The following is an 18498-nucleotide window of genomic DNA, read 5'->3' on the forward strand; positions in this document are numbered from 1 at the left end:
GGGTGCCTGGGTGGCTCAGTCGTTGAGCGTCTGCCTTCGGCTCAGGTCATAATCCCGGGGTCCTGGGATCGAGCCCCGCATCGGGCTCCCTGCTCGGCGGGAAGCCTGCTTCTCCCTCTCCCACTTCCCCTGCTTGTGTTCCTGCCCTTGCTATCTCTCTCTCTCAAATAAAATAAATAAAGTCTTAAAAATATATATATATATATACATAATGTAAAATGTACATGTCTTTTACATTTTACTTTTTCCACTCAATATTATATATTTTAGATGTATCCCTGTTGATGCGTGCAGATCTAGTTATTTCATTGAAAGTATCCAGTAGTAGTATGTGATATGAATAGATTACTATCCACGTTGTTGGAACTTTGCTTATAGCTTTTTGTTGTTACAAAAATGGAATGAGAAACACCTTTATGTGTGTTTCTTTGTATAAGAGAAAAGTTTCTCTAAGATTTATGTCCTCAAAATGATTGAAACACTTCACTAGAGTGACCTTGCAGGGTTGAAAGAGCTAATTGCTTTTGCATACCAAGTTGAAGCTTCATGGATGGCAGCTCCGAAGGACAGACTTAACATGACATGAGGCCCAGTGTTACCTGAAACCATCTGGGCAGAGAGTCAGAGACAGCCTGACAAGACTTTTCTGGGCCTCTGAGACATGCACAAAGCAGCGGAAGACCATTGCCCTAGAAAACTAACAGTTTTCCTTGGGGTTGGAAGTGGTGTGTTGAACGTCGGCCTGAGAACCAGGGTTGGTTGGATGGGTGTGGTTGGATGAGGAAGATCCAGTAGGAGATACCAGGGAGGTAGAAGTGGGTCTAAGGAAGTCACAGTGGATGTCAACAGTGATAGAAGGGATCACAGAGCAGAAGGAAAAATGTACATCTCCGCTGATGTCAGTTTGAACAGATGAGGACTGAGAAGCAGTTTGTCCTTCCCCAAGCCGTGATGCTGTGTGGCTGCAGGGAGACAGGGAGGACCGTGGTGAAATTGCTCTTGTAGGCTGTATCTACTTCCTGCTTGTTACATTCTAGCAGACGCCCAATTTTGTTCAAGTGTCAACCCCGCCCCTGCCCAGCCCATGTGCTTCAGTTGCAGGGATAGGTCTAAACGGAATAAAGGTAATCCTGCACCCCGTGCTAATAATTGGTCCAGAAATGGACATGTTAGGCAATTTGGGCCAATAATGAGGAGGGATTTTCTGGAGGAACTCTGCGAAATTTCTTTCTTACTCCTCTGGAAGGCATTTCAAAAATTTGTTTCTTCTCTTCCTCTGAACTTGGTTTGTGTGGAACTGTAATTGCTATAGTCTGATAAAACTGGCATATGGAATAAAGAACAAAAGGGATCAGAGTGAAAATTAGCTGGAGTTGTCCTGCCTCTATACTTCCATGGATGTAAGCACCAGGGCCCCTTGTTGTTGAAGCCAGTCTGAAATATGTGTTTTGTTTTTTTAAACATTTTATTTAGTTATTTGTCAGAGAGAGAGAGAGAGAGCACAAGTAGGGGGAGGGGCAGAAGGAGAAGCAGGCTCCCCGCCGAGCAGGGAGCCTGACGCGGGACTCGATCCCAGCACCCTGAGATCATGACCTGAGGTGAAGGCAGACGCTTAACCAACTGAGCCACCCAGGCGTCCCTGAAATATGTTTTTAAATACTTGCCACTGAAAGTACTGCTTCTAGAGAGTGGCAGGAAGTGTGTGGTGGGGGAAGGGGACTGAATTGACTGATATTATTCTGAAATTCACTGAAATTAATTTGTGCCACAAAGAATGAAGGCTTAAAATAGAAATTAATTTCAGTCACAGAATTTATACAAGCAGTCCTTGCTTTGCACAGTTCTGATATGCACACATGTCAGTTACCATGGTTTAGTTAAATAACACCGGTCCCCCTGCCCAATAGCACAGCTCAAGTTTCAGTTACTATAATATGATATATTAACCTCGAGTAATTGCATAAAGTACAAACTTGGTCGCTTCAGCCCACAAATCACTACATAAAAACCAGATGCCCAATGTCTAGTGTCATTGCTTTCAAAGTTTGTTGTTCACGCAGAGTCTCTCTGTTCACGCAGACAGCAAAGCGTAATCATAGTGTGTCTTTTTCCCAATTATAGAACACATGACATTTTAATAAAATGAATACTCAAAACAGAGTTTGTCAGCAAAGATGAAAATGAGGCAAAGAAACAAAAAGTGATAATGCTTGAACTGAAATTTGAATCGGATGTCCACATAGTTAGGAAGAAATAGTGGGCAGTGTTGATGTTGACGCTGCCACCAACTGAGAGACGCTGGATATGCAGTTAGAGGCACTTAATGAAGGTGAGCTCATCAGCATAAGTGATGATTATGGTGAAAAGGCTGAAGATGGTCCAGATAAAGTGCTGCCTGCAAAAACTTTACATTAAATGAACTCTTGGAGATATTTTATGGAATTAAAAGTACAAAGGGGGAACTTGGGTGGCCCAGTCAGTTGGGTGTCTGCCTTCAGTTCAGGTCGTGATCCCAGGGTCCTGGGATCGAGCCCCACATCAGGCTCCCTGCTCGGTGGGGAGTCTGATTCTCCCTCTGCCTGCCGCTCCCCCTGCTTGTGTGCACTCTCTCTCTCTCAAATAAGCAAATAAAATCTTTTAAAAAAACAACAACAAACTTTTGTTTCTTGTACTCACCATTTTCTTGTTGCGGTTGCACTTGAAGCTACCCCGCTCACAGGGTGTCCTATTATGTACTCTTAAGCTTGATTCACCTGCTCATTGAGCGTGATGCTAGGCTATAGATAAGAAAAACTTAATTTCTGCTTTGGAGGGTCTCACAGTGTGGTGGAGGAAACCAACTCATTCTTCCTGAGGGACATTTGAACTGGATTTTGGAAGATGCATGTGCAACAGCCCAATAGAGAAAGAGAAGTGAGAATGGGAGTTGGGTCTTTTAGGAAGAGAGGATGGCTGGGGCAAAGGCATGGATGCAAAAAGGAACATGAGGAAAGTGGGCACAGAGAGTGACATGATGGATAGAGGTGGGTGGAAGAGAAGGAGGGAGGAATGGTGGAAACAAGACTGCTGGATTTTGTGTAGAAATTAGGAAACATTCTAGGGATTTCCAGCAGAAAGTTTTTAATACAGGGAATTTGGTGCTTATAAAATCACTGGAAGTCAGGGAAAACAGAAGTGTTCAGATTATGTCACCATGGCTGCTACCCAGAGGTTGGGGGGATGCTGTTTTCCCCCATGGTTGGGAACATGAAACCATGGCCAGTATTACAGCTGGCACATGGTCTTGGATTAGACAGGAGCATCAAGTATGGTTGCTGCAGAATCTGTGCTTCAGGAAGAATAGCCCCAGCTGCTCTGCTCTCTACCAAGTCCTGCATGAGAGTATTTATAACTGACAGAATCACAGCTGGAATCTGGTAGCAAGCGGATGTGAGAAATGTAGTTCCCAGGCTTTCAGAACCTGTGATAAAGAACCTGGAAGAGGAGTAGAAGTGAACGTGAGGGTGAATAGACCATTTCTAGCATAGCTGTGTGGGCAAGCTGGGGCCAGACTGTGAAGGGACTAGAAAGCCACCCTAAAAGGGTCAGGAAAATGCTGCATGGGATGCTCTTGAAAGCTCAGAAGCAGAGTTACAACAATTCAATTTATTTTATAAGCATTGATGGCATGGTAGAGGCCATTCTTTTAAACTAAAAAAGAGGGGCCCCTGGGTGGCTCAGTTAGTTGAGTATCTGACTACTGATTTCGCTCAGGTCATGGTCTCAGGGTTGTGGGATCGAGACCCGCATTGGGCCCCGTGCTTGGCTCAGAGTCTGCTTGGGATTCTCCCCCTCCCCCTTTAACCCCCCCTCTGTCACCCCACCCCCCGCGTGTGCTTTCTCTCTCTCTCTCAAATAAATAAAATCTAAAAAATAAATAACTAAAAAAAGAAAAAACACAACAAGCTATACTACAATTATGTACTCAACAACTCTTCGGTACCTAGAACCATGCAATGAAAAAGCCTTCAAAGGTATTTTTTTTTTTTCTTTTTAATAATTTGTGGTAACTCATCCTCCAATGCTCTTTCCCATTTTTTATTGGTTGCACATTTTGTGGAAGACACTGTGAATACAGATATAAATAATCTCTGGTCTCTGACTTTAAGAAGCTAATATTGATCCCTTCTCTTTTCAGTGAAGACTAAGAAAGTTTTAGAGAGTTTGGTAGATTAATTTATTGCTTCTCAAAGTAACTTTTGCCAAACTATAGTTTTGTACATTAAGAGAAAAACAAAAAACAAAAAACGGTCCCACTATCAAACCAGTTTAAAAGTTTTATATAGGGCACCCGGGTGCCTCAGTCGTTAAGCGTCTGCCTTCGGCTCAGGTCATGATCCCAGGGTCCTGGGATCGAGCCCCGCTTCGGGCTCCCTGCTCTGCGGGGAGCCTGCTTCTCCCTCTCCCTCTCCCCCTGCTTTTGTTCCCTCTCTCGCTGTGACTCTGGCTGATGTAGGGGTTGCGGGGGAGCCAGCATCTCCGGCAGCAAAAGGGAGATGCTGCTATGAGTTTGGCTGGGGCTTCTCTCCAAGAATCAGGGCAAAGGACACAGCAGGTGGGCTAATGGCAGACAGAGCCAGCCTGGGACTGTTGTAAATCCCGCCCAAGAGCCTGTGTGGAATGGACTGCAAGAAAGCCAGAGACAGAAGGAGAATAGTAGCTGGAGGAAAAAATTGCCTGCATCACAGGAAGTTCAGGCAAATGTCTCCACGCTTTGACATTGCTGGGGTTAGAAATCTAGGCAAGCACGCCGAGGAAGGGGAAATGCTCAGTAGAAACAACGATCTATCCATGCCCTCCTTGCTCAGCTTGAGCCCCAGGTGCAGAAGTTTTAAATGCTCATTTGCATAATAAATTGAGACTGTCTTTGTAACTTAAAATGTAGAATTTCTGTTATTGACAGTAACTAGAGAAGTCACAGCACCTGACCTAAAGTTCATACAGGGGTGAATGGGTTACCCCTGTTGACCAGGCCTAAAAGGAACACCAGGAGACAAAATTGCTTTCATGATCACCTCATGAGTCCTGCTTGTTCAGTGTACTTACACCATTAAAGACCGACAAGGAGGGGCGGATGGGAGAAGATATTGGTAGATGCCTGTAATAACAGCATGACCCCATATTATAATATACCGCTAAAGGTATGCTAGTGAGATCCTAATACTGGTGTTTGTGTAGAAGCAGATTTATCCTGAGTTATCTCATACAGTTGGCCCTTGAATGACATGGGTTTGGACGGTGCAGGTCCACTTACATGGACTTTTTTCGATATATACAGTACTGTAAATGTATTTTCTCTTATGATTTTCTTAACATTTTCTTTAGCTTTATTGTAAGAATACAATATACAGTACTTATATAGAATGCGTTGTTATTGGTAGAGCTTCTGGTCAACAGTAGGCTATTAGAAGTTATGTTTTTGGGGAGTCAGTTATGCTGGACTTTTCCTGCACAGGGGTCGGCGCCCCTTAAACCCCGTGGTGTTCAAAGGTCAACTGTATATGCCTTGTGAGAAGGGAGGCTATGGACTGGGACAGGAAGTGATGTGTCGGAAGGAAGAGGTCACGGTAAAATGATTGGCGAGAGCTGAATTGAACAGCCCTAGCGAAAGGGCAAGCCCTGTTGTACGGGGTCCTATAGCTCCTCCGTTCACCATTTTGGGGGCTGCTGAGTTCCCAGACTGGGTTTGATGCTGGATTTCAAAGCTAGTGCTTTCCCTAGCACCTCAGAATTTAGCGGGAGGAACCAACACCAACGTAACCTAAATGACTCTGCAAGTATAACAAAGTAGGGAAAATCAGATGACGTCTGTTCGGAGGTTAATTTGAAAGTGAGGGTTAACGATAGAATTTGGCTCTGAACTAAGGGTAGGCATTTGCTAGAATGAGAAGCATTTAACCTTGCAGATGTCATGAAAAGTTGGAGAAGTGGTCTCCATTCACCTGTGATTCTTAGAAGTGGATAATCATCACTTCAGATGATTCACTTCAGGTGATTTCACATCACCTCAATCATCCGGAAGCTCCGAACCTGAGATGCTGACTCAGTAGAAATCAGAAGCTCCAGAGCATCGTCCTCCTACCCTTTCAAGCTCCTGTGTAATTCTGACACATTAAGTTTTGGTGTTTGGGAACTACCGGGAGGTCTCAATAAAAAGATCTGGTTTGGGTTTATGAGGGCCTGGTTTGCTATGCTGCAACTGTTAAAGATTTTGCTGAAATTGGTACACATGGCCTACCAACAAATACAACCAACATCTCTTGTGAAATGAATTAATTTTTATTGCTATTTTATAAAGCTTAATATCTTTCTAAAAGAAAAAAAAATCAGTTTACATGTAGTAAAGTTACAAGTAGATAGCTATAGATAATATAGCCATGAGAAAAAAAGGGCAGAGCTAAATAGTATGAAGACAAAAGCAGTAAGCAGCAATAAAATTAATACCTACAAAAAACTAGCAGTGCAATAAGATTAGCTGAAAGCAGCTTTACATTGAAAAAAAAAAAGTTATTTAAATACAGAAATAGCACCTTACAAAAAAGAATTGAGAAATATGTAAACTTGGTAGGTAGATTCAAGTATAAAAGTTATACTCCCAACTCTTGTACCAGAATGAAAGGGTTTCACAAACCCTGGACAGTGTAGGGCACACACACGTCCCTCAGTGCCAACGCAAAGCTGAATTTCCTTAGCAGGATCCCCAACAATTATTTTTGTCTGTTACTAAGTTATACAATGATAGACTCAAGATTGCCATTACTTCTTCACTACCCCGAATACCCAAGTCTAGCTTAGCAGCTTCACTACCATCAGTTGCTCTATCAGAAGCATACGGTTTTCCTGACAGAAACAACCCCTGCATTATTTTATTTTTATCTTTTTACACATCACAAAGCCACATTAAAAAGTGGGTACTGAATACAAAAGGAATTGGTTCTCCGTTTTCTTTTCTGTTGCTGAGTATGGTCACAGAGTCATAAAATTCTGATTTATGGGGTTGCTTCTTAACACCCCTCAAGAACTGTGGATTCTCTGAGGTTTATATGGTCATATCATGAACAGAGTGAAAAAAAAAAAGGATAGCAAAGAAGTTAAAGTAGTAAGTGGCAAGCATCCAAAAACAGTGTGGGGAAAATCAGATTGTGATTTCATCTAAATGTAGACCTCTCGAGTGAAAATATTTTGTGGAAGTTTTTAGGCATGGTGGATTTAAACATGCACGTACCCTGTGCGGATAAGGATGCTGTGTGTCCTATACTTTCACTGAAAAAGGCATATTTTTGTTTCGAGGTGAACTCCTCATATTAACTCTGGGTAACCATTACTGGGAGGTTGTTGATGATTAGAACCATAATTTTATCTGTTTAACACTAGAAAAGATTGTAAAAAAAAAATAAAAGAAAAAATGCCATCTTGTAAACTTTAAAAGTTTAGCGTTGATAAAAATTTTATATAATAACAAATTTATTTAATCAGGCTACCTACCTCAAGTTTTCAAAAATCTTGTGGGGGTAATAAGGCTAATAGTATCCTGTAGTTAATATAAAGCTACTTTACTCAGACTCCCAGAGTCTCTTAAATTAATATTTTTATTTCATATAACATTTTATTGGGTCCGAAAATAAAAATAAAATAGAATTGTACACCAAGATTCCAGATCGAAGACAGAAGCTTAAAAAAGAAAGGAATGAAGAAAGGAAGGAGGGAAGGAAAAAAGGGAGAGAGGAAGGCATTTGCTGGAAGAGACAAGAATGAGGTACATCAATAAATCTAGGAATACAAAGAGCTAGTTTGTCTACTTACTGAAATCCTAAAGCAATATGGTTTAACAAAGGGGTATTGCATAATAGTTTCCAGAATTGTACTCATGCTAGAACAATGAATCCCTGCACTCACCGTTCTTATTTTTCAGAAACGCTCCGAAAAATAACTGGTTTGAATACTCTTGGATACTGAACATAATGTGTTCGTTTTCCCTCTTACCCTTCCACAAATAAAGAAAAAAGCCAAAGGAAAAAATATAATGATCACCTATCAGAACTATATCAATTTCTACATCATTACTCTTCAGAATTCTACCAAAAGGTCCCATCCAGGTTCCAATTTTCCATATAATCAATCACTTGCTACCATCCTGATTTATTCAATAAGACAGCAATTCTTTGAAGGCATCCATACCTGATACTCTACAGTTAACGTTTAAATAAAAAATCCACGGGGCACATAGTGAAGAAAACCGCACAGGGTAGGATTTTTACAAATGAACAGTAAAACCTCATTGTTCACACAGGTCAGCTCTTAGGCAGCTAGCATGCATCTTGCTTCTCATGCCCAGACAGGCTCAGCACAGTTCATTATAGCAAGTGGGCCATTCACAGTTATTTTGGTCGTTAACATTCGGTCATGCATACACATTTATCCACATTATTAGTAGGTTGTAAAGTAAGTGCAGGGCAAATTAGAGGAAAAAAGCACAAACATTCAAGTCGTCATACCCTGAAAAACATGTATTTTGCTGTAGTTGTAAACTTTTTGCACTAAATCCCATTTCAGGAACAAAATAAATAATACCATAGGATTCACAACTGGAGTCGGCTTCCTGATGAAGCCTAAGGAAGCAGTAGCTTTTTTAAACTGCAGAAAAGAAGTTTCTCTCACCACAGATCTAGACTCAGGGCGAGGGGGAAAAACCTGCCAAGAATGCTCACCCTAGTTAAGTGCTAGACAGCTCCCCCAGTAGAAAAACCACAAGGCTCCAGTAGCCTGTTCAGATCGACTTCCAGCAATAAGAGGATTCTTGAATCAAAACCACAAGTCAGTCGGTGCTTTCACTGTGACACCACGCACAGAGTCTGGACTCTAACTGATATTAAATGCACAATTAATAACAATTGCTTTCAGGAAAATAGATGATTCATGATGATGGGAAGTTAACATTAGAACCGGTAGGTGAAAGAGAGAGGACGATGTGTGCAGATGATGGTCTGCGTCCCGCTTTGCATTCAGCATCAGGGCATCACCTGGGACGGGGAAAGTCAGGTGGGTGGCCCCCCACCCCGGCCTGGCCCGGCGGCAGGTTAGTCAGCCTCGCTGCTGGGGATTTCCAGTCTCCTCTGCGCTGAGCTGGTGTTTCGTGTCGGATTCCTTTCTCTTCTAAGGACGGGGTCTCCGAGGCTGCCAGGTGTCTTGAAAAATGTCTCACGATGTGTGCATCGGATGCTCTTGGGGGTCCCAGGAACGGGGGACTAAAAGAGTAAGTAAAAACAGAAGTGAAGTCAAACTGTTCTCGGTCTCCGAACTAAGCCCTTTCTTGACCTCTGTCAGTATGATCTTGATGCAGGCGTTCTCCTTCTTTCTGCTTTTCTGTCCCAATCATCTGCTTTATCTCCTCCCCAACAATTCTCACAACTGGAAATTCACTTCTTTGTTTTGTGTGCAGAAAGGCAGCCTAGTGAAGAGGTTGGGAGCGTGGCACTGGCACATCTAGCTGGGTGACCTTGGGCAGGCTACTTAACCACACTGTCCCTCGGTGTTTTTCATCCATACAATGTGGGTGACAAAGTGACGACTTTCACAGGGCTGCACCAATTAGAAAAGGTAATATTTATAGAGCACGGTGGACTACGCAAGCAGTAAGTATGTGCGTCCTGGCTCTTTTGTTTACTTGCAACTATGTATCTTCTTGTGTTAAATGTTGCATATTGATCTCCTTAATGTGCCCTAAAAGAGCAGGGACCATTATTCTGTTTACTGTCCTATCTTCACTGCCTGCATGAGTGCCTGGCACATAACTGGTGATCGGAAAGCATGTCACATTACATCACCTTAGTTTAAAAACTAGCATGTTTAATTTCATCATCTAGCAAACTTGTGAGCCTCTGATTAACTTGTCTAAAATATTTTTGGCCACAACGCAAAACTCTTTCTCCATGAGAGAAAGTAACCACTCTGAACAATGCCTGAGGCATAAGAGGAAATCAACACATGCTTACTGACTGAACTACAAATGGGAGTTTGGGGGAAATATAGTACTGATTAGTTAATACTGATTATAAAATTCATATATGTACATTTGTGTGTTTGAGTATGTGTGTGTGTGTGTGTGTATATATATATATATATATATATATATATATATATATACTCTCCTAAACATTGCATTTTGAGAAATGACAGATGCTAGGAATCTTTGCATTAGTATCCAGACTTCTGTTTCCCTGAATTGTTTCTATAGCTGTACAATGAAAATTCAGGGTGCTCTCCTTTTATTCATCTAATGAAATGAAAACCTGAAGAAATCATCTGAATATTCAGCATTCATCAATAGTCCCTTGAACTATCCTTAAAATAAGTCCTTCTAATTTTAAGGAACAGATTGACAACTAAAAAATATTTTTGTCTTTAAAGCACAGCATCTCCTGCCTCCAGCCTCCATGCCTTATAAAGTAAGCAGATAACTTCTGGGTCTACAACAGAAGCTGGATAGACCCTGACCTGGAGCTTCTGTCCTGCAGTCATGGGACTAAAAGCAAAGCTCATGAAATGCATACTGACCCCATCACAGAATGATGATCTTCCTGGGCTCACAGCAGGACTCACCTGTTGTAATTTTACTACGGAGACAGGATGCCCCGCATACGCAGGGGATTCAGGCTGGATGATGTTGTGTGATCTTGGCATCTCTGGACTCAGATTGAGTGAGTGGGCACCCTGAAGCTGAGGGTCTGCAGAGGGGAGTGCTGATGATTTTGGATTAACCATGTTTGCAGGGCCGATGAGAAGATGAGCTGTTGATCCAAGGCCAGGCAAGCCAAAATTCACAGGTCCCGCATTTGGGAGAGCACCAGGGGCAGAGGAAAGCGGCCTGGGCATAGTGGGAGAATAGAGAACGGGGAAAGGGCCCAGCGTCGGAGATGGTAAGACCATGCAAGGAATGCTGAGGGATGGCAGCTGACCTGAAGGGGGTCCCACGGCATGGGGGTTCTGACTGCCAGATAAGAGCACATTGAAACCATTTAATCCTGAAACAGAAGCAGACCAAGGTGACCGTCAACACAACAGGAGGTACCATAACAGTTTCACATTCCCCTGCCGCCCTTCCAAGTGGGAACCCACAATGAATGGATTCTACCTGACCAGGCCAACCCCCTTCCCATGCTCTCCCCGCTCTGCACTGCTTCTCCCCAGCAGTGGCCACCAGTGAAGTCTCACATCCACTTGTGTGATAATGTGGTGGATGCCTGTGTCTCCTGAGAGGGTCAATTAATGTGTGTTCCACTGAATGCAAATTGAGGAGGGAAGTGAACTTGGATTGGAAAGATTTTATCTTTTGTTTTTATAAACTTCTAACAAATTTGTATTTCCCTCAACTTGGATCACAGGCAACAAATCCAACAGTATTAATAGTACCTTGACTTTGTCACTAGTAAAAAGCACACATATATTCATATAACATTATAGCTACAGCAGATTCTTATTAGATCGTGAAGCGCATTATGACTTTGAAATTATGAGAACACTGGAACTACTGTCAGATCTTTTTATTACTATAACTTAAAAAAATTTTTTCTAACGGTATTTCAATATAATTGGCTTCCCTTATTATCCTATGTATTTAATTCTATGCGTTTTTTTTTTTTTAAACATTCTGAGGAGGAATCCATGGGTTTTACCATAGTGTCAATAGGTCTTTGGCCCAGAAAAAGCTAATACTCCCTGTGCTGGGCTGTCATTTTCATTCAGTCGGGACTGAGCCTGTTTCTTGTTTATCAGTGTATCTGCACCCCTGTCATGCTTACCTTAAATCCGCAAAAAGTATTTGCTAATGGAATAAAGAATGTTTTGTAGATAACTGAATAATAACACCTACCTAACCTGTAAGTGAATGGAAAATTCAGGAAAATCGATTTAAGTCTCTCTGCATCGAGAGCAGCTTTATGTACACAACGTGTGTCTGAGAAATTAGGGATCTCTTCTATTTCAGCTTTATTTCGAAATCCTGACGGCGTTTGAGTCTTACTGTCAGGCACTGTTATCCGAAGTGCTTTAGGTGTATTACCTTATAAAATTTAGTTCCGTTTTGAAAGCACCCCCATGACACCAGTGCCTTGTCAGTCCTGCTGTACCAGTGGGGATGGCTGAATACTTACGTTCATGCAGGTAATAAGGGGCCCTAACGCCCAGCCCTCTCCAGACCTGGCCCTCGACCACGTACCTCTGGATATTCAAGACACCACGCTAGCTGTCCATGGTGGCCAGTAGGTTCATACTGTTCCGTAAACTGAACCAATGCCAGATTCAGCCCAATTATAATAAGAGAATGATCTTTTGAACGGTGCTTTGTTAGCAAATAAAGTTTAATGCATTTAAAAAAAATCACCTGCCCTAATTATTTTCACAGTGTCCTTCGAGGTGGCCGAAGTGAAAGCAGCCTCTACCTTCTTTTCATAGATGGGAGAAAAGAAAGGGCTGAGAGTAAAACGGTTCAGAGGCCGTGTAGACAGCAGCTCACTGACGAACCGCTTCGGTCGGGTGGCATGGACAGAAATGTAGAAATCTAATTGATGATCTGACCACCCCGAGGGGCCCTCAGACACGATGACACCCCTTACCAGCTGGCGACTGCACATAAAGGTACTGCAGCAAAGAGGGCTCTTTGGTGCTTTCATTTTCTTTTGAAGACTTTTCTATCTCTGTGTCTCTCGAAGGATTTCCCCACTCAGAAGAAATGAAGCAGTTGACCGTGGCCTTTCCTGAAGCCTCCTCTGCAGCCGAGACTTGGGCCTCCCTGTGAATGTCTTCGAGGGGCACTGAGCCGCTGTTACCCGGGGTCTTGGGGGAGGCAACGTCTGTGGACTCTGAGGGTTTCTAAGCAGAGCCAACCAGGAACCAGAAAAGCAAGTAAAAATCCCAGCGGTAAATCTCGATAGCAGCTTTCTCAACATAACTAACACATAAACAAATAGGTCAAAGACCGCTGCGTGCCACACTGAATTGTATATGTCTGAAAATCAGCGTCCCGTCACGTGCTTCCAAAGGCTTAGGATTCTTAAGCACAGAAATGATGGAGGGTTTTTTTCTTTAAGATTTTATTTAGTTGACAGAGAGAGACACAGGGAGAGAGGGAACACCAGCAGGGGGAGTGGGAGAGGGAGAAGCAGGCTTCCTGCCAAGCAGGGGAGCCCGAAGCGGGGCTCGATCCCAGGACCCCAGGATCATGATCTGAGTTGAAGGCAGACGCTTAACGACTGAGCCACCCAGGCACCCCAGAAATGATGGAGTTTTAACAATGACAGACTGGCCGTGGTGTTTGGACGATGAGGTAAATTTCGGAGCTGCTAACACATAAAGGGGTGTGGATGCCAGTCTTTGAGTGGCCCAGTAAGGACTGCGGGACTGGCCCAAAGCCAGTCTTGGTTATCTAAGACCTATATATACCAGTCAGTCCTTCACTGCTGTTCTGCAACCCCAGGCTATACACAAAATTACAAAGATTCGCTCTGGCAAGAGAAAGGAACAGAAGAGAAAGGGTCCTCAATAATATACTGATTTCCGTGAGTGTGCTGAGCGAACCCAGCACAGACTGCTGTCGTGATGGTGCTTCTGCTTCCTGAGAGTTTGACTGGTCGGATCTCATTCACCTCTGAATGGCTACTAAGTGGGAGATGTGAACAGCTCATATTTTTGTTGCTTTCGTTTTGTAGCTGGGGAAACAGGATCTCTGAGCCGTGATAACGGACACAGACACCGCAAGACCAGCAGCACCCACACTGCCGACTCTGGAGCTCAGGTGCATCCTGGATTCACATGGTTATGTCAGTGATCTCAACTGGTTAAAGAAAAAAAAGGAGAGCCACAAGACGGGGAGGAAATATACAAACGTTTTAACAGTGATTGACTCTATGTGGTGGGATTATGGGTCCTTTTTTTTTTTTTTACACCTTTTAGCATTTTATGCAAAGCAGGAGTTTTATAAAAGTCTCTCTCCTTACGGTACTACTTTATGGCAAGATTTTATGGCAGAGCCAGTCCTGGGCTTAATTATACAAGTGATACCTGAAATATGTCACATTCCAGACTCAACAGCTTATTAGCAGCTGTGCATCTTTACTGGGAAGGAACTCTGGGTTAACAGGCTGTCACGAAGCAAGCCCACCCGAACCCCCTTACCTTGGGCATGACAAGAGCTAGAGGGCTGTCTTCGTAGTCCCTGCTCTGTCTTTTAGTGGCTGGCTCCTCCTCCTGAGGCTTCCTCTCCTCCCCGAGGCGCTTCGGAACTGAGGGTGTGGACGGCTGCTTTGCTGCTGAGACTTCCGCGCTTCTGCTGTCCCTCTCGGACCCCGGGGACGGTCCCTCCTGCAGGCTCCCATACAGCATGAACAGTGAGGTGGAGGGCACGTACACCATGGGCTGGCTGGCCAGCAGGGCTGGTTTCAGGCTCTCCACGTCCGAGGCTGCAGAAGCTGGTGAGGCACCCACTTGTCCAGTCAGACTGTTCTGCACGGGGAAGGCATGCAGGTCCGTTTGGGCCGCAGAAAAGACTTGGTGTGCTAAAGGAGTAGCACAATATTCTGAGTCAACAGACAGGCCAGGGAAAGGAGCAGCAGGGTCCAGGCTGCTTGACGGCGGCATCGCTCTCTTACTGGCAAAGGCCTTCCTCCTGCAGTAAAAAGGAACATAATGGGTCCCATCAAGTTATCACATTCCACCAGCTCCTGATTCTCTGCCTTCCTAAAGAGATGTACCAAAGCAGAAATGAGATAATGCTGCTCGAGCTGATACTAAAGTGTGCCCCCTGAGCACCTATTAGCTAACTCCAGAGGCCGATAACCATATAACCTGGATGGATGCTTAGGGAGGGGGTGGGTGAGCGCTTGGGGGGCTCTCAGGTTAGAGCTCACGCGGGCTCTCCCCTGCCTCCTCTACGTCTAATAGTTATCGGTCACATACTGATAGTGACTGCTACCTCATAGCAGGCCCGCATATGCCTTATGACTAACATAATCATAACTTGACATAATTATGATAGTTACTCCCTGCCAGTTGATGAGGGAGGAAAAGTGAGGCTCAGAGACTAATCAGCCTTCTGAAGGTTAGCTGCCCCACTTGAACGGGGCATTTATCTCCACTGTGAGATAAATGGAGTGGGCAGTGAGTGAGGAAATAAAGTTACCTACTAAATTATTTTCTGTCACTCTTGTCCCATTCTGCTCAGTATTCCAATTTTTAGGCACAACACATTCAAAATTAAGCCCCATTTAATATATGAGATTATAAACAATGTCTGGGCCTTTTATACAGAAAGACTTCTAAATATTAAAAAACATTTATGTTTTCAGTGTATTTTTGGAAACAGATGAGGAAAACCTGTTTAAGACTCCTTTAAGAACTAGTAAACAGAGGACAGGGATTTCTTTGAACCTTTTTGATGGAATCAGTAAGATCTATTTTGCCCCGTCTCTTTGTCCACGTGCTGCTGGGAATCAAATGGAAGGCCTTGGGCTGCAGAGATGAGTAAATCTCTCCAACCACAGTCCCTCTGAATGAGAAATCGCTACTACTCAGCTCTGTGAAGCTCAAAATACCCACACTGAGTATATCCCCCACCGTCCTATCTCCAGTCATCCACCTTCAACCTCCCCATCTCCACCAATAGTAGCCCCATCATCTGAGACCCAGGTGTCCTTTGTGAGGTCTCTTTCTATTTTACACTGATTTCCACTCCTTTCCATCTGCAGCTGACATGACTCAGACCTGCACCACGACACACCAGAATGGCTGCAGATGCGCCATCCCGCCTGTTTCAAGCAGCAAGAGTGTTCTTCTCCAGTGAGTCTGCTGTAGGTCTTTATTGTCTGTCTCATAAACCCAAACTCTTCTTCTACCTGGCTTCCAAAGGGTTCTTTTTTTTCCTCCAATTTGACCTATTCACCTCTAACACCCCAAATTCTTTTTATGAATGAGGTTTCCATTTGCTATCCTATTTGTACAAATCGTTATGGCTAAACTAATCAGTGTATGGTCCCCGTACTCCCTTCACCCTGCCTCACAATCTGTTTCTTCCCAAATCTGTCATTAAAAAGCTCTCTTGTGTAGACGAACCATGAGAGATGATGGACTCTGAAAAACAAACTGAGGGTTCTAGAGGGGAGGGAGGGGGGATGGGTTAGCCTGGTGATGGGTATTAAAGAGGGCACGTATTGAATGGAGCACTGGGTGTTATGCACAAACAATGAATCATGGAACACTACATCTAAAACTAATGATGTAATGTATGGGGATTAACATAACAATAAAAAAATTAAAAAAAAAAAAGCTCTCTTGTGGGGCGCCTGGGTGGCTCAGTCGTTAAGCGTCTGTCTTCGGCTCAGGTCATGGTCCCAGGGTCCTGGGATCGAGCCCCACATTGGGCTCCCTGCTCAGCGGGAAGCCTGCTTCTCCCTCTCCCACTCCCCCTGCTTGTGTTCCCTCTCTCGCTGTGTCTCTCTCTGTCAAATAAATAAATAAAATCTAAAAAAAAAAAACCAACCAACCAACCAAACAAACAAAAAACCCCTCTTGTTTCCACATTAGCATTTCCTCTGCTTCTTCCCATAATATTTGATTTCCTTCAAAATCAGACCCAAAATTTGAGTCTGATGGCCTGGGTTTGAATCTTGGCTCTGTCACTTCTTAGCCCTGTGACCTTGGGCAAGTTATTTAACCTCTTCGGGTTTCTGTTTCCTTTCTGTAAAATGAAGATAAGATTACCAAACTCAAGTGACTGTTATTGTGATGAGATGAGTTAATACACATAAAACTTTCAGAACGGGACCTGGTGGCTCATAAACAAAATTAGCTACAGTGATGATAAGTGATTCCAGGAACTATAATCATCAGTTCTCAGGGCCGTGTTAGTACTGAAATGTCTTTTTTCAATGTATTTGTTTTTACTTTTTCCCCTATAAGCTTTCATTAGCTTAGGGGATACATTTTTCATACTTTTGTGTCCCTGATGGTACATCCATCACAATGATGGGCACAAAGGGGACACTTAGAAAGTTCTTAATAAACAAATGGCTAATTTAGGAGCAAGACTGCTAAAATTTACCTTTTGATGGGTGGCATTTCAATGGAGTCAAAGTTAACACCAGAAATTAGAAAAGAATACACTCGGGGCGCCTGGGTGGCTCAGTCATTAAGCGTCTGCCTTCGGCTCAGGTTATGATCTCAGGGTCCTGGGATCGAGCCCCACATCGGGCTCCCTGCTCAGCGGGAAGCCTGCTTCTCCTTCTCCCTCTGTCCCTCCCCTTGCTCGTGCTCTCTCTGTCTCTCTCTCTCACTGTCTCTCAAATAAATAAAATCTTTAAAAAAAAAAAAGAATACACTCAGTTTTTGAAGACTACTTACTGTGAACTGTCTTCTATCTTCTGTTGGTAAACAGCTGCCAGACTTCCAATTTCGAAGGAGTAGCCACTTGATCCTATAAAGGAAAATAAAACTCTAACAAAATATGGCAGGGGACTTATACACACCAATTATATACAGATTCACTGCTCAGGGATTATAAGATTATTTCAAATCCATTCTGGTTTTGATTCAAAGAGAGAAATTTCCAGAAGCTAGCTCTTAATGGGGAATTCAGGTCTCATCAATAATTAGAAAACAAAACAAGTGTTGCTTTGTAAATCTGATGAATGTCTGACATGCATCAAACAGACCAACCTTGGCAAACTGGGTGATCTTCACTGGTGGACTAGGATGAATTTCAGGCATGGGGCCATGTTCGTTCCCTGGGAAGCCTGCAATTCTTTTACCCCCAACCATCATTTCACTTCAAGTCAATGGAAAAAACGGGCAGGGCCTAGAGTCACCTTATTTTAAAATGCCTGAGTAGGGTGACTGTTATAGGACGGCTGACGGATTCCCCAGGATATGGAAAGGCAGATACCTTGTTCTTCTTTATAAGGGCTGCTGGGTTCTGAGTTCACTTTCCTCTGGATCCTCTCAGAAGCCTGAACTGTGCTGAAAGAACCATGTCGAGCCAGCCTCTGTTTTGCACAGACTTGAATCTGGCCATATGTTTCTCTTTTCAATTCTGGTAAGACAGATGCAGAAACATCCACTAGTTCTTCATCTAAATAAATGAGAGAATTGGTAGTGTTGTTACATAGCTATAATTCAGGATAATTTTAGCCTTTTAAAGATAGAGCTTGGAGAGCCTGTAATTGTAATGGAGCTACCCTATAAATTAAAAACTAAGACAATCAAAGGAATTTTAGGAGCCTTGTCTCAAACCCCAATTTCTTCTGATGTACTAATTTTTTTTAAGAGTTAGTAAAAGACTGTAAAGTGAAACTGAATCCATATATATTCTAAAATTATCCAAACTGCAACAAAAGTAGAGCAAGATGTTCTCCAACCCAAATTAGAACGGACCTGACATTTCAGATGCTTTCTTTGTGCAGAGATATCAAAGGA

General features: G+C 43.2%; 1 protein-coding gene across 2 annotated transcripts in view; it reads right to left on the reverse strand.

Moving 5' to 3' along the window:
* Positions 1 to 6757: 6757 nt before the first annotated feature.
* E2F7 (E2F transcription factor 7) overlaps positions 6758 to 18498 on the reverse strand; it is a 37914-nt gene continuing 26173 nt past the window's right edge. For both annotated transcript variants that reach the window (XM_081822096.1, XM_081822098.1), the window contains exons 8-13: positions 17969 to 18154; positions 17428 to 17500; positions 14209 to 14698; positions 12651 to 12906; positions 10639 to 11060; positions 6758 to 9284 (exon numbers count right to left, since the gene is read on the reverse strand). In XM_081822096.1, coding sequence (XP_081678222.1) covers positions 9117 to 9284; positions 10639 to 11060; positions 12651 to 12906; positions 14209 to 14698; positions 17428 to 17500; positions 17969 to 18154 — 1595 coding nt within the window. In that variant the 3' untranslated portion in view covers positions 6758 to 9116. The remainder of the gene's footprint in view (positions 9285 to 10638; positions 11061 to 12650; positions 12907 to 14208; positions 14699 to 17427; positions 17501 to 17968; positions 18155 to 18498) is intronic.

The sequence above is a fragment of the Leptonychotes weddellii genome, chromosome 5, assembly GCF_054177405.1.
Source record: "Leptonychotes weddellii isolate Sample4059 chromosome 5, ASM5417740v2, whole genome shotgun sequence".
NCBI lineage: Eukaryota > Metazoa > Chordata > Mammalia > Carnivora > Phocidae > Leptonychotes > Leptonychotes weddellii.